General features: G+C 37.1%; 1 protein-coding gene across 2 annotated transcripts in view; it reads right to left on the minus strand.

The window, feature by feature from the left end:
- Positions 1-17,327, minus strand: part of LOC131438154 (lissencephaly-1 homolog) — a 147,978-nt gene that overhangs the window by 58,896 nt on the left and 71,755 nt on the right. For both annotated transcript variants that reach the window (XM_058607985.1, XM_058607986.1), the window contains exon 2: positions 12,570-13,114. In XM_058607985.1, the coding sequence (XP_058463968.1) occupies positions 12,570-12,607 (38 nt within the window). In that variant the 5' untranslated portion in view covers positions 12,608-13,114. The remainder of the gene's footprint in view (positions 1-12,569; positions 13,115-17,327) is intronic.

The raw sequence follows: 17,327 nt of genomic DNA on the forward strand, positions 1-17,327 counted from the left end.
AAATAAGGATTTTCACAAACTTAGGTTCCCATAGAACGCAATTGAATTTTATTTGGTTACAACTCTCGATTCCGGAATTACAGAGTGATACGTGAAAAAAATCAATTTCAAGAACGTGTTGATGCAAAAACGAATGGCTAAAAAATTTGATTTCGAATATACCGGTTCCAGAAGTTCCGGAAGCAGTGGTTGAAAACTTCAAAAAGGAACTCACATCATTTTTTCAGAAATGAATCAACCGATTTTCACAACCTTAGGTTCAAATAAAAGGTCTTACGATCCCATAGATTGGTATTGAATTTCATTCGGATCCGACATCCTGTTCCGGAAATATGGGGTGAAGTGGGCTTAAAATTTCAAACTGTCATTTAGATCATTTAGAAGATGCTTTAAAGGTACTGAATTTGTTTCAAAACTGTTTCAATTTGTTGACTATGTTAGTTGCTGGTCCAACATACTGAATACGGTTATATCCATTCCCAGTTCTCGGTTTCGGAGAACCGGAAATAATCAAAAGGGATTTTCATGAAATTAGATTCAAATGTAATGTCGGTCTTGTAAAAGGCTATCGAATTTCATCCGAAACGGACTTCCGTTTCCAGAAATAAAATGTGAAGTGTGCTTCTACTAAATTTGTTTAAAACTGCTTCCAATTTATAACTTTTTTGAAAGGCATCTTCACATTACTAGGTGAATTAAAACATTTTTAGGACGCAAAGCCGTCATCAACGTAACAAAAGTATTATCCGAAAAGGATAGATGATTGAAATTATGAAAGTAGAAATCGGAAAAATACTCCCCCTCCCCTGCAATCTTTTTTCACCCGTTGAAACTGTTTTTTAAGTACTCTACAAGGAAACACATTTTCTGTCCTATCGTTTACCCGGAAAAGACATTTGAGAATCACTGAGTTCTCTTTGTCCCTTGGGTATCTTGAATAAATCGAAATTAATGGCAACGTTTCGAAAGTTTTCGAAATTTCATGTTCTTCATTTTAAATCCATGTAACTTTTAATTAATTTTATCACCATGAGACATAGTCAAACAGGATGCAGCATGTGAATCGAATAACTGAAATAACCATTTCCCAATTCTCAACAGATGTTTTATATTACGATTACTGTTTTATACTTAGAAAAAATCGTGTAAATTTACGTCTACGGAGACCGATAAATGTCAACGTAAAAATGAGCCGATTTAACACATGTTCCATGCATTTCGACATATTTTAAAGAGTTTAAACTTTTCATTGTACAGTTAAACTCGCTTGGCTTGTCACATATTTTTTGCATTTATCACTTCCGCAACATTTTGGAATCACAGCCTAAGCCATCTTACGGTTTCAATTTGGACGGTAAATATGTAGCATAGTTGATCCCATACTAATTTACAGTTAAAAGAAGTTAATACGTATAATCGTACACAATCCAGCCCTTGAATGCGAAATTTGAATTTATGCGAAGTTTGGGGAGTTTTCGCCTAAACAAAAAAGCACTGCGCCTTTGAAGTGTAATAGGAGTAATTTAAGTGATTTTATACACAAGATAAGTCATTACAGTAACTGTTGGTTTTAGTATAGACTAACAGTTTACCTTTGATCATTAGTTTATAGAATTTACAGGAGTTTAATCATACAACATTCGAATTTATTGGTATGATTAATTTGTGATGAAAGATAACTTGGGCCACAAAAATATAATATAGTGATTTAAAGTTGCTATTCGAACGGTGTTAATCATGAAATTTTATTCGATTGTTTATTGCATTGAAATCCCCAAGAGAAAATATCTGCAAATTTTGATGTTATTGTAAAAGATTTCCCCATATTTTTTTCCAATTCATCCAAATAAGCAAACTTAACTACTTGAGTGCGTCCTATGTATCACAAAACAGTGAAATATCAATGATAAGAGGCTAAATCCACAGTGTGAAAGTGTATATCCAAACTCTTAACTTTTCTTCAATAGTTGTGTAGTTTGAGCAAACTTGAGATGCTACTAAGCTTTTCGTTAGAACCATTTTTGTTTTTATGTGTCTCAAAACTTATTGAGCACCCCTCGCATTTTAATATACACAATCTAAATGCCGTCTCTTGTGCACTAGTTGGATTGCAATTATAACGAAGTTGTAAATCAATTTGTCAAAAAAATAATCGTCATTCCATTTCGATCGTTTACTTTGGCACCTCCACAGCAAATCTCAACCAATGGAGAGGTCAAGTTTGGAGACTTATCATCACAGTCATAACCGTACACGATCACCTAGGGAATAACGGAGATACCAAACAAGAAATGATTGATGGTGCTCTCTTTGGCTCTGCTCTCTCTCTATCTCTCTTTTTCTCTGTCGTGATGCGACAAACTCACCACGATGATAAGCGCGGACAGCTACATCGATGGTTGCATCATTGTATTTCATATGAACGAAAGACAGGTAAAGAGGCGTTTTGTTCAATGGGAGCAAACAAAAAGAAAAAGGTTTTTTTAGAGAGTTGCCTTTAATTATTTTTGACAAATTTCTTCATTTAGCTTGTTGCGGTTAGGGGGTTGATCTCGAGATAAATTTCATACACTTTCATCTGTTGGTTCTCTGTAAGTCAGATTTGTTGAAGAGATAGAAGTAATTTATTCTTTTCCCAGAGGCCACTGGTTTTATTATATGACTTAAATGAGAGAGTTTATTATGGTCGCGTACTATTTGGAATATAATAGCCAGATAACTATAAGTTTTGGGAAAAAAGAGACCAAAATAGTTCAAAACTATGCAAATTAGACTAAAATACTTTGAAAGAGCACATTTGTGTATTGACCTGGAGGGAAAATCGAAATTATGGTTATCAACACTGACGGATGGAATAACCTATGGCATAGATGAGTTGAACTTGACCGCCATCCTATTATGTTAAGATGCTCCACACTTCTATGTCAGTTAGAAATCGTGCATCTATTCATACAATTCAAAATAATAACGGTACTTTCGTCACGAATCAAAGCTGTTCCTTACTGCTGTCACGAAAGTAATTACAAACAACAGAAACGGTAGCGCCGTTAAAGAGATATTGCTGGCAATAATCAAAGCAATACACTTTTTCGTTGGATTAAATTCTCTGCTACCTAGAAATACCATATAGTGACTTCATCGTGCTTCCAACCGGTCGCGCTTCTCGTTTGTTTCCCGAGCTGACTGGCTGATCAGCTGAGTGTTGTACAATTTTTCGAGCGTCGCTTCGAAGATGTCGCGCAACATGATTTTTCCTATCCGATAGCAGATGGCGACACCTGTACTGCTAAACGGTGCGCAAGACTTCCGATTATTTTTATCGCACTTTGAAGTCACTTCATCTACTAGTGTACTAGTTCAAGACGTTTGTTGTATTTGCAATGCCAAGTAGGATGACTAAGCGTTATCATGGTCATGCGATGACGGTACGTAATGGAAATTTATTAATGTTAAGATCAATGTAAGATATTAATTACATTAAATGTCAAAATTCTTTTACCGATTCTTTTTAAGATTCGCATCGCGAAAATTGATTAGCAATTTGATAATTACATAGTTGCATTGCGGTCGGCCTCATTCAAGATCAACAGCAACTATCGGTGAATACATATGCAATATACATAAAAATAGGAGAAAAAAACACCCGATCAGTATGACGCTGACAGCTGCTAGAAGGTGGATCGTTGATACATGAAGCACAACATCTACCACCACACGGTAACATATGGGCGATAATAATGATTGGTAGGTGGATGTTTGAAGTTTTTGAGCCGGTTGGCGGAAAGCGGTTGGTGGGTGCAGATGTGAGCCAAGGGAAGAACAAGACGATTGTGTCGTAGTAGCGAAGAGGTGCAGTTAATATTCGCTTCAAGAAACGCGAATACCGCACATAACAGCAACATCGTTCGGTGATCGGTTTGTTTTGATTTTTCAATGTACATATGTTTATTTATGTTGACATTCGTTTTTATTTTGGGCTCAGCTCTCCTGATCTGATGACAGATGCTGGAAATATTAAATGGTCAGTAAGTATAGTTAGTTGTCTTGAATATAACAATAACACTGAAAGAGTTGAACTAGATCTGGAATACATTAAGATTGAAGCAATCTAGTTGGAGTTCAGAAAACATTAAATGATATATTTTCCGAATTTAATTTCTCATGAGAGTTCAAAAATATTAATGAAACAAATATACAACTCTAGTCAGTGCGGCAAAACTTCATTTTAAACGAATATTTTTAGATGAAAATGAAATTAATGGCCATTGATTGTCAGCATATCCATTTGACTTTTGTTGCCATACGGAAATGAAGCTCCCATCGTCAATTGAATAACAGTACCTAGTCACTTGATGTTTTGTAGTTCAAGTGTCAAGTAGTCTACCTGCTTTATTGTCTTCACTGTTGGTAGTGGGCAAGTTAGAATGAATAGGTATGCACATCAACTCGATAACCAAAGCTCTCTCCGGCCAGAATTATAAATAAAGGGTGACGGATCTCATTTGAGTTTTCGATTATCATCAGCAAGTTTGAATTGATAATTTTCAACTTTTTGAAATATATTGAGATGTTTTCCAAAGTATTGAAAATGAAAACTGAAAGAGGGAACAATTAATTTATGTTTATTTTGTAATTGATATTTCAGTTATCATGACTGGTTTCCCTTTCATCCATTATCTCGAACCAATTTGAATATTTACAAAAACCTCGTTCGAAGTCCACTTTCTTATACAATTGTAAGAGATATTTTATTTCAAGAGATTAATTGCCGGTGGTAGTTAAACTGAGCTTCGATTGGAAGAAAAACGAATGAAGAACTTCTGTACATCAACGAAGGTTGTGTGTTAGAATGTGAAGATTACTGCAGTAGAGTGATCGTCAATGCGTGCTACATTCGGTTTCAATTGAATTGAATGAAGTTTTACAGCACTGATTCTTAAAGGAAAGACATTATGGCGGTTCATGAGGAAAGAAAAAAAATAATTTAATATGACAATTTAATATGAAAATGTCACGTGATGTTAGAGCAACAACAGATGAATCTTTGGATGACGTATGCCATAATTCTTGATAAGGGAAATAGAAAATATGACGCTATATTGTGTACAGGATGGTAAGCACCTAGACAACAAACGTCAGATATTCGATGGATGTATTTAAAACCAACAAAACGCTTAAGGAGCTTGTAGGGAAAATGACGTCGAAAAAATATAGTTATAAGCATTAATTTCGGTTCATTTTTTTCGCTATGATATACTGGAAAATGTGCAATCGAGAGTCAAAGACCTACTTGAAATGGTTTATTATATGATGAACGAATGGCAAAATTTCGTGTTTTGTTGCTATCAGGGAACCGTGGGAAGATGATCGGGCTACATGCCAATTCACCGCAGCCATGCTTGGGTACTAGTAAAATATTCATTATTGCATTTGAAAAACAAAATCGATTAGTGGACTTCAGTAGTAAATAGAAAGAAGGGTGCGTGGCAGCTGTCAATCATAATAAACGCCAATATCATAAACACAAGCTCTGAAACCGTCGGTGCCATGATGCGCCCACGATTTCATGAATATGCAATCTCAACAAAACCAACTTCCGAAAATTTGTCCCCGAATCCACTTCCCGGGTCAGTGCGTTTTCTTTTCTATTTTGACGGAACAATGTTCAGAGTATAAATTAACTTGAGGGCAACTGACAGTTTGCTGCGCTCATTAATATCATCATCGGTAGCGACAGGGTGCGGTTGGAAGGTAGTCCGAAGAAGTGCAACCACGGCATTGGCCATCGTTGGTTATTGTGTTCAAATTTATAAATCGAAAAATGACTTCCTCCGCCTGAGGCGGCACCGGCATGTACGGTGGGAGTGGCGGTAGTTTGGATCACAACTAACTTCAGGAGAATGATGTAATGTTGTATAAAGGAATCGTTCGAGTGTGTTGTTATACTCCCTTTTTGGGGGTTTGTATATTTCGTTTGACGTTTGACAAACTTGAGTCAGCTGAGATGAAATCGTTTTTTTTTTCTATAGAAAAACTATCTAACCCTGTATGTTTTCTTAATTCATTTTCATAGTATCACCACTTTAGAACACGGAACATGTGAAATGTTTCATTTTCGGAAACAATCGCAAAACGCAAAAATTTATAAAGAAACGTACACAGCGCTATACTCATACTGGGATAAGTCGAATTCAATCAGACGAGTTAAAACGTCAGGTTCGAAAGGGACGCTGACAACGGGCAATGCTGGCGTTGTTTTACCAATTTAATGGGAACAGTCAAGTTCAAATAAGCGCGTAAGTACAGAAAAAAAATAACTTGTCCCTAAAAGTAGATAGATGGTTTTGACGTAGGGCTACGTCTTTCTTTACTATGCCCACCTGGGTGCATTTTCAAAATTTCGAAAATGTGACGAAATTAGTCCAGATTTGATTTCTTAACAACTTTTTCCTTGTTTGAGTATTTTCACGAATTCTTTCACGAAACGAATGGAAGAAGATGTAAGATGTAAGATGTTGTTAATACCTCTTTTATTATGTAAATATTGTTTAAATAGTGAAAATATAGGTCCAAACAAGAAACATCAAAATCAACCGAATCTATAAATATACCCTGCTGGACGTTTTCTAGCTTCAGTCTATGATAATCCATGAATTGGAGACAATCGAGTGCGCAGGCTGTCGTCCAAACAGTTGAACCCGACATTGTTCAACTGTTTCAGTCAATGGCGAATATGAGGTACCATTCCTCAAGCCTAAACGCAGAAAAACAACAACTAGTTTATCTGTGAGCATATCTGCTGTTGGACGTTAGCAGTGTGAGATTCGCTTCAAACGAGAGAGATTGCGTCATTCAGTTGCTGGACGTTTGCATTGGACAAAAGGAAAACGAAAAGTGGACAACGATGGGGAACATTATAAAAAGCAACCGTTCTAATGGCTCCAAATGTTTTCTAAAAGACTATTAAGATTACTTTTTTGAAAATCAAAGGTAATTTTCATCAAATTAGTGCAAATCTAGGAATAATTCGATTTGTTTTGTATACTTTTTGCTGTGCGAAATTCGCACCAAACAAACGCATTTGGCTGCATCGCGTAAGAAAACAATGTTGCATTTTGATAGTTTCCTTAACTCAAATATTGAGATGTATGAATGATTGAAATACATGAGCGATTGTACGACTTGTATTACGATTATATTTATGTAATGATTTCTTCTAGGTCAAGGCTCAATCTTACAAATTACAAATTTGATTGACGCCCTTCTTCTTGGAATACACACGTAATCATTCATAACAAAACTGTGCTTTCCAGGATTCCAAAGTCACAAACGGTCTTTTTCAGAACCACAAAAGTAACGAAAAGAACTTATTGAGAAAACTGTCTTTGTCTACCACTCTGAATCCTAGAATACAATCTTCCGAAACCGAATGGTCCTTCTCAGGAGTAGAAAATCTTAAACGGTCAAACGGTATCCAATCAGTTACTATTAGTAAAGACTGTCGCAGAAAGTATGAACGTAACCAAAAACCGCTGCCATTTCGCTATGGTTCAGAATCTGTAAATTTTTATGGCTGCGTCCTGTTGTTTACGCTCTTATCTAACCACTTGTGCAGTTGTTTATTCGTTTTCATTAGTTTGTTTCGAAATGCGTGGACTTTCAGCAGAACAACGTCGAAAAATTGTGTACAAATGGTGCACAGAACGCGGACTGTCACTGAGAAAGATAGCAAAAATGGAAGGAGTAAGTGGAAAAGCATTGCGAAATGCAATCAGGAAGTTCGGTGAGGATAACACCTTTGAGGATAAACCGAAAACCGAAAAACCGAAACCGAATCGAAAAAAAGGTCCTGCTAACCCTCAGTTGGATAAACGTATACTGAAGGCGTTCGAGCAAAAGAAGGAGGTTTCAGTTCGGGATGGGGCCAAAAAAGTGGGCACTTCGAAGTCAAATGCTCTTCGTACTAAAGAACGTTTGAATCTTCGAACCTATAAGAAGCAGAAACAACCAAAACGTAGTCCAAAACAAGAAGCATCGATCAGGCCGAGGGTTCGAAAGCTGTACAATACGATTCTTGCTGGAAATTTGAACTGCATAATCAAGGACGACGAAACCTACGTGAAACTCGATTACAAATCCTAGCCGGGACCACAATATTATACGGTGCGAGAAGGGCAAGTGTTAAACCAGTCCGAGACATCGATTGAAGTCGAAAAATTTGATAAGAAAGCTATGGTCTGGCAAACAATTTGTAGCTGCGGTAAGATTTCGAAACCCTTCATCACCACTGCTTCAGTGAACAGCGAAATATACATCAAGGAATGTTTAGAAAAACGACTTCTACCCATGATTCGAAGCCACAAGGATCCTGTTCTCTTCTGGCCAGATCTTGCTTCTTGCCACTACTCGAAATCAACGGTAAAATGGTATACTACCAAAAATATCACTTTCGTCCCAAAAGACATGAATCCACCAAATTACCCAAAACTTCGACCAATTGAGGAATTTTGGGCGTTAACGAAGGCACATCTTAGGAAACATGTCTTGGCAGCCGAAACCGTTCAACAGTTTGAACAAGATTGGAAAAAAGTTTCAAAACTTGTCGCCAAGAAGTCTGCACGGAATTTAATGAGGAACGTTCGCAAGAAGGTGCGTCAGCTAGTCTACAATGGCTAAGTAGCAAATGTTAAGAATAATATTCTGTTGTTGTAGTCTAATATTATCAGTATATCGAATAAAATTTGAATATCTAACACTTGTGAATTATTTACAGCGAAATCAAAGTGCGAGTTTAGTCAATTTTATCCACCGAGAGCTTAATCTGATAATGAATGAAGCGATCAGATCTAATTTCCCTACGCAGTTCGTTGAAGGAGTAATTGTTTTGGTTAAAAAACGAGGTACGGGCGACACCGCTCGATCGTACAGACCAATTAGTTTGGTCAATTTTGATTACAAAATTCTCGCACGGATTCTCAAACAAATGTTATGCACTCTCATAACATTTTAACGAAGTCGCAAAAATGTGCTAATTCTACAAACATCTTTCAAGCTACGTTGGCTATAAAAGATCGGATAGCTCTGCTAAAAGCAAACAAAATAAAAGGCAAACTGGTGTCTTTCGATCTTGATCATGCCTTTGATCGGGTGGATCAAGGTTTTCTATACAAAACCATGGATTCTTTAGGCTTCAACGCGGGGCTTATACACTTGCTTTCTCGCATATCAGAAGCCTCTTCGTCGCGTTTATTGATAAACGGACACCTCTCAGCACCCTTTCCTATTCAGCGATCAGTCCGCCAAGGAGACCCTCTTTCAATGCATCTATTTGTGATTTATTTGCACCCTCTATTGCGACAGCTGGAGCGTGTGTGTGGGACAGACCTGATTGTTGCTTATGCGGACGACATCAGTACCATTGTAACCAGTGCGGACCGACTGGATGAGATGAGTTTGCTTTTTAGGCAGTTTGAACAAGTGGCGGGGGCTCGCTTGAATGAAGAGAAGACAACTGCCATCGATGTTGGTGTGACGGATAATCCTCTGGTTGTGGACTGGATATGCACTGAACCCACAATAAAAATACTGGGCATCGTCTTCACAAACTCAGTGCGACAAATGGTGGAGCTCAACTGGGACGCAATTGTGACAACTTTTGCACGTCAGGTTTGGCTGCACTCGATACGCTGCTTAGCGCTACATCAGAAAGTAATCCTTCTAAACACGTTCATTTCATCTAAAATGTGGTACGTGGCAGCGAATTTGTACCCGACATCTGCTCACGTTGCGAAACTTACGGCCACTATGAGAACCTACCTCTTCCGTGGTGAATGTGCTACTGTGCCGATGCAGCAATTGGCACGAAGTAAAAAAGATGGCGGACTCAAACTGCATTTACCGGCTTTGAAATGCAAGGCATTGCTGATCAACCGTCATCTGCAAGAGATTGATATCCTTCCGTACTATTCTTCCCTTCTTCACCAAGCAACTGCCCCCCGCGCAAATTCCGTCTCAGACCTTCCCTGCCTTAAAACAATACTACAAAATTACCCCCACCTCCCTTTCCAAATCCGTCAATACCCATCCACCAATATAATTCACAGTTTTTACGTTATGCGTACAGACAGACCAAGGGTCGAAACAATAAATCCTGGATACGACTGGCCTCGGATATGGAAAAACATCAATGCCCGAGAGCTTCTATCAACTCAGCGCAGTGCATTGTACATGTGGGTCAACCAAAAAATTCCACACAGACGTCTAATGAACGTCATGCGACGAACCGACGGTGAGCAATGTTTGCATTGTACAGGACAGACTGAAACCATCGAACACAAATTCTTTGACTGCTTGAGAGTAAGGGAAGCTTACGATCTTCTACAGCAAAAACTTTCGGCATTAGTTGGTAGCCGGCACACATTCCAGAGTGGTGAACTGCTACGACCATCATTAGAGTGGATCGCGAAAACTACGCGAACGCAAATCTTAAAAACCTTGTTAAGCTACATCAACTTTATTGAAGAATGCAACGGCGCAGTAGATATAAATGCATTAAGTTTTAATTTTAGTATCCCGATATAATAATTTTATCTTGAATTCCGATTGAGACATAATAAACGTATTAAAAAAAAAAAAAAATCAGTATATCGAATAAAATTTGAATATCTAACACTTGTAAATTATTTACAGCGAAATCAAAGTGCGTCCATGCTTTTTGGGACAGTCTTTAAGTAAAATGTTCAGTAAGTGTCTTTGAATTTACCAAACGAAAAAAATTCTTCAGGGTCTCGTTGAATGTAATGAGGTACTGAGGTATTGCAAATTGGATTGCGCACATAATTCCAGTTAACCGGGACATTAAGTTTTTCTCATTTTTTACCGACTGCAACTGATGAACATATGTTTATTTTTCTGGAAACCATATTGCTATTGCCTAATGAGCAAGTAATCAGTAATCAATTCAATAATCAAACGGTCAGCTTAGTGTGCAAACATATTGACAATTGCACGGCAATGTGTTTCGTTCGTTTTTCCTCAAATACTACTTGTGAGTAATAAACAGATTCCGAGTTACAGCGATTGAAGGAATCCGCCCTTTTTAAAAATCAGTTTTCAATCGAATTAGTCTCTCCATCCGTGCATGGTTTGCTACACTGAAGACGTATGTAGTTTCATCCAAACTATGAGGCATGAAAAGTCTGATCAAAATTTGGCAACTTTCTGGAATTGCTCGAATGCGAAAAATCACCCTTTTTTTTTATCTATTTTTTCGAATTTGAAATCATTGCACTCTGATTTGCTGGTTTCTAATGGCAAATTACGTGCTGCATTCATCGATAAAACATATCCACTAAACCATTGTTCGCAGAAGTGCGATTATTGTTTCAATCATAAATTATTCAATTGACCTACTGTTTCAATCAAATTAATCGATTTTATCGGAACAATCCCGTAGAAAGGATAAAGTTTATCGTTGTTGACTGATAAAACCGAAGTTTTTGTCCAACACAACCACCTACACATTTAACTGCGCACTGATGTCACGTGTTGTACTGCCGGTGATATTAGCTTTTTATTATGTGATTTCATACGCAGCATACCCAAAACAACTTCTACCTGTGATTATGACGAATGGAGGATATTTTGTCATAATATGTTACAAATGATGATGAATTTACCTTAGTTTGAATGTAATAGTGCAACAATGTTAAAATAATTTATTTTCTTGATTAGTATTCTCAATTGACTAAAACTACATGGGAATGATGAAACAAAACCCGTGTCTGTTTACAAAAATATCCGAAAATAATATCAGCAACTAGTTGTCGATTAGGTGTATGAATTATCAATATCGCTGTGAGGTAAAGTGTGAATGTTTATTTTTCTTTCTACACCCCAAAAACAGTGAATTGTGAGTGTGGTATTTTCTGAATAAATAACCCGCTGAAAGATTCTTAAGTGGAATTTTCACCTAACAAAAGCGAAAAACAAAAACAAAAAATGAAACGGTTGCAAAGCAAATCCAAACAACGCAGTAAAGGCGAAATCATAGAACGTCCGCATGTCCATGTTTAGGACAGCAACAACACCCATAATTCGAAAGGAAGACGTCTGTCTGTCCGTTCATCGTGGTGAAAAGTGCTCTGAACTGCATCGCCGTTGTCGTCACGCGTTCCGGAATGGCGCAGACAGAACCGAACGAACTATTTTTAGCGAACACATCAAATCTCGCTCCCGAATTGGTTTTCTCCTGTAATAAATATTCGGATGACCGAAACCCCATGACGCTGCTGCATTCCGTGCATCAACTCTACTGCAGCTTGAAATAGATAAACGAACCGGTCAGATCGAAATCTATTTTATGCTGTCAAATATGTTGGAATAAGAAGTAGCACAGCTACGTCCTATTTTGGGGAAGCTATATTTGTGCTGTGTTTGAACCACATCAATGGAAATGGAACAAATTGAGGGGAGATTTAGGTTTTATTTTTTTTGCGCAATATCATTCGGAAGCCAAATTACGAAAAACAAACGAATCTGAAAAAAAGAACACATTCTGGAAAACTTACAGCTCCTCGCGCTGCCGTTGTGACAACACCATTTTCATGTTTTTGTTGGCGGTAGTAATTGTGACAATTCTATCCTGCTCCAGCTGCTGGTTTAGGTTGGTGCTCGTGCAGTCCGGTAACCAGCACTGCCAAAACCTAAAGCCACTGTTCCTGCTGGATGTGGCTCGCTATTAAAACGGTTAGCCTCCGGCCACCGGTCGGGATGAACGTTGAAATAATCAATACACTTTCTTCGCTAGTACCACCGTATCCACTTTTACTTTCCCAGATAAAATATCACTGCACACCACCACTGCACACTACACTGAGGATTCACGTGGGCACTTTTCCCAGTGGTGATGCACTTAACATTCAATGGTCGTTGATTTAAAAAAATATATAAAAAGATAAACTTCGAAACCGATATTCTACTTCTGCTTGCTAGAGTACACAAAAATAACGAAAACACGATCCTTCAAAGATTGCTTAAAAGAACATACAAAATTGGCTAGAATAATTCACTGCAGAAAATTAAAACTGATCGCTAGGCTTCGCGATTGAATCATCTGTAAAGAAAAGACAGAAAAAGCTGATATTAGACTGTTTTCAAAAATGACAATGACTTACAGAACTAGCAATACAAAATAGCAGCTTTCGTCACTTTGAATTATGTCGACAATTTTGAAACGTTTGATCATATTCTCATTGTTCAAAATTATAGCACGTAATCCTACCTTCTGGAGCATAACCCAAATCTACAACAAACGGTTTGTGAGACTATAACCTTACGTACTGAGCCGCTTCGCCGTCAGTAATTCAGTATAAATATGTTACAGTGAAAGAACAAATTTTGAAATACAGCATATCACAGACACATAGCAGCATTTTATTAGAAAATGCGATAATCTGAAATCCGCACGCTAGTTTTGTTTGTAGTCAGTTAGAGGACTTAGCAAGATATCGCTCGTATACAAATCAGAGCTTAGTTAAAAGTTAGGTTTTATAAGCCGGTGCCGTGGTTCTGTCACATAGATAAGCGGATGGTTCTGCCGCATAGACGAGACAAAAATATACTTAGAAGAAGTACGTTTTCTAAGTTTTTTTTTAAATAATGAAATGAGTTAAAGTTATGAGTTAAAAGTAAATTATTCGGATTTAAATTGGGTGTTCAGCCACAAGTGGTGACTTTTCAACCCTATTATATAAATCATTTGGTTATTACCATGAAGACATCATTTGCTTCCGCAATTCTGTGGTTTTTGTGTAGAGAAAATTGTAAACCTACTTGTATTGTGTAATGGGGAAAAAGGAACTTATATGCTAACTTACTAACTAATACAGAGAGCGAATCGATTCAATTGAAGACTGCATCGATATTCGCTTATAATATTATGTGACATTACATCTAATTAACAAATCTTTTTAAAAAAGTTCGTACTAGCTTGGACGTCTGTTCTCTGTAGTTATATTATATTATATCATGTTATATTAAATTATATTGTTTTGTATTGCGTTAGAATGTGATATATTATATTGTATTGTATTATATTATATTTTTTTATAATAATTTATTTTATATTGTATTATGTTATATTATATTTATTATGCTCAAGTATATCGACAACGGGGAAGGGCAGGGAGTGCATCAGGGCATCTTACAAGTGAATGACTGGATGATGGAGTAGATCACCAACCTGAGTCACACGGGGGAAGCTTTGTGTTTTTCCCTGAAGGTCTGAAATGAGTAAGACGCACCCTTCTAACAAACAAACCATCAGGCGGGTTTAAGCTGGTACACCGTAATTCTTTATTATATGGCCGGATATTCTTGCTGGAAGGCGCCGGGTCCATTTCGACAGATAATAGATAATAGAAAATATTTAAGCATTGTCTTGTCTCGTTACAGAATAGCGATTTCTGACAACAAACGGGTAGATTTGAAAGATCAGATGTGATAAGATTGGAGCTGCGCTTCAGATTTACAATTCTGATAGCTAACCTGAAGAGTACGATCAGTTGAATGATTTCGAATCATTTTGATCACATAAATAGGAAACTGAAAATCAGACATTTTTGCTATTAAACCTTTGTGCCAAACACTGTCGAATGCTTTTTCTATGTCTAGAAGAGCAACTCCAGTGGATAACCCAGAAGATTTATTTGCTTTTGAAATGTTCGTTACTCTTACAAGTTGATGAATTCTCATTTATATGAGACATTTATTTATTTTTCAAACAGTTTACAGATAGAAGAAAATAAACTAATTAGTCGATAACTTGATGTTTCTGCTGGGTTTTTATCAGGTTTGAGGGTGGGAATTACTTCTGCGTTTTTCCATCTAACACATGGATCAATAAGTCCCGAGACTAACAATGGAAACAACATTTTTTTTATTCATCAACATAATCACCTTTTAGGGTGATACAATGGTTCCAACGTTTTTCCAATTTTTCAATACCATGTTTATAACACAATTTATCTTTCGCTTCAAAATAAGCTTCAGTTTCAGCGATGACCTCCTCATTTGAGCCAAATCTTTTTCCCTGGAGCATTTTTTTAAGATCAGCAAAGAGCCAGTAGTCACTGGGGGCTAAATCTGGCGAGTATGGGGGGTGGGGAAGTAGATCAAAGCCCAATTCGTTCAATTTCGCCATTGTTTTCATCGACTTGTGGCAGGGTGCTTTGTCTTGATGAGAAAGGATTTTTTTCACATTTTCCGGTGTAACGGCTTCCACAGGTCTACCCGAGCGTTCCGCATCATTTGTGTCGGTACGACCACGTTTAAACTTGGGGAACCACCGACAAATCGTTGCTTTTGATGGACAAGAGTCCGGATAACATCTTTCAATCCATTGTTTCGCTCGCACGGTGTTATTACCCATTAAAAAACAATGTTTTATCAAAACACGAAACTCGGTTTTTTCCATTTTTTAAACAAACTACAAAACGACTTTACTCCAACCTCGATAACTCAGCTGTTTCTGGTCGGATCGACTTGAAATTTTGACCCGTTTCAAGCAAAGGTTAGTACTCTAGAAAGACGTAGTTACTGGTTTACTACGAGCGCCATCTCTGCTTTAGTCTCGGGACTTATTGATCCATGTGTTATTAGGGAAGTAAACTAAAGAAAAACACTCGTTGAAATTTTTAATCAAGAGTCTCAGGGCCACATCGGGAAGATTTTTAATAAGAATTTTAAAGATTGCATCATTACCAGGAGCCTTCATGTTTTTAAGTTTCCTAATAATTAACTTAATTTCATCAAAATTCGTCTCAGTAATGTCATCTTGTAACAACACTTGAGTTGAAATATGATCATATTTCAGTGAGACTTCATTTTCATTAGGACTCACAACGTTCAAATTAAAATTTTGGACACTCTCGAACTGCTGAGCAAGTTTTTAAGCTTTTTCGTCATTTGTAAGAAGTATGTGATTTCCTTCGTTGAGAGCAGAAATTGGGTCCAAAAAGGTTTAGAATATGGTTTAACTTGTTCAACTTCTTTAGCGAAATTTTCATTTCGCAAAAGAGTGAATCTATGTTTAATATCTATTTGTAAATCTTAACTATGTTTTTCATAGCAGGATCAGGAGAACGTTGATATTGTCGACGACGAACATTCTTCAAGCGAATGAGTAGTTGAAGATTGTCAATGATGATAGGAGAATTTAATTTAATTTAGTTTGAGTTTTAGGAAATGAAAGATTTCTAGCTTCGATAATGTAATGATTCAAATTATCTATTGCTGTGTCGATGTCCGCAGAATTTTCTAAAATAATTTCATGATCCACATGATTTTCAATGTTATATCTGTATTTCAACCAATTAGCTTTATGATAGTTGAATATAGAACTAATTGGAATAATTTTAGCTACGTTGGAAAGTCTGGATGTTACAGGAAGATGATCTGAGTCAAAGTCAGCATGTGTAATCGGTTCACTACAAATGTGACTTTGGTCTGTTAGAACCAGATCAATTGTAGAGGGATTTTTCACGGAAGAGAAATAAGTCGGATTAATGGGATGAAGAACTGTGAAGTAACCAGCTGAGAGTTGATTATGAAGCATTTTACCATTACATACTGTTATTTTGCCTACAATTCCACTGGACATGCTTTGCATTTAAATCCCCTATTACGACATCTTGTGAGTTTTTGCATATCGCCTTTAAAGAAATTTAATTTTTCATCGGTGCATTGGAATGGCAAATATGCTGCAGCGATAAAATTGAACTCATGGAAGAGAAAGGGGTCTAACATAAAATAAAATTTAAATTGGAACTTAAATGGACTTAATGAAATAGCTCCCAAAAACGTTTTTCAATGGACTTATTGTATGTGTCGAATGCATGCAGCCTAAAGCAATACGCAAACAACGATACTGAATTCGCTCAAGTTTGATAATGAGAGTTTGCAGCGGAATGAAAGCAAACGCATCCATACTTCATCACTGAAAGTATCGTTATCTGATACAATTTTATTAGATCTACTGGATGAGCACCCCACCAAGATCCTGTTATTGTTCGAAGAAAATTTACTCTTTGTTGGCATTTTGTTATCAGAAACCTAATGTGTCCTCCCCAAGTGCATTTGGAATCAAACCACACCCCGAAATATTTCAAAGTCAAAACTTGTTCTTCCCATGATCATGCTTTCTTGAAAAGACGACCAGCTCTGTTTTCTCCGCAGAGAATTCGATACCCAGATGAACAGCCCAAACGGACAAGTTATCTAAGGTATCTTGCAATGGTTTTTGCAGATCAATAGCTTTGGGTCCAGTA

This window comes from Malaya genurostris, chromosome 3, assembly GCF_030247185.1.
Source record: "Malaya genurostris strain Urasoe2022 chromosome 3, Malgen_1.1, whole genome shotgun sequence".
In the NCBI taxonomy this organism is placed as follows: Eukaryota; Metazoa; Arthropoda; class Insecta; order Diptera; family Culicidae; genus Malaya; species Malaya genurostris.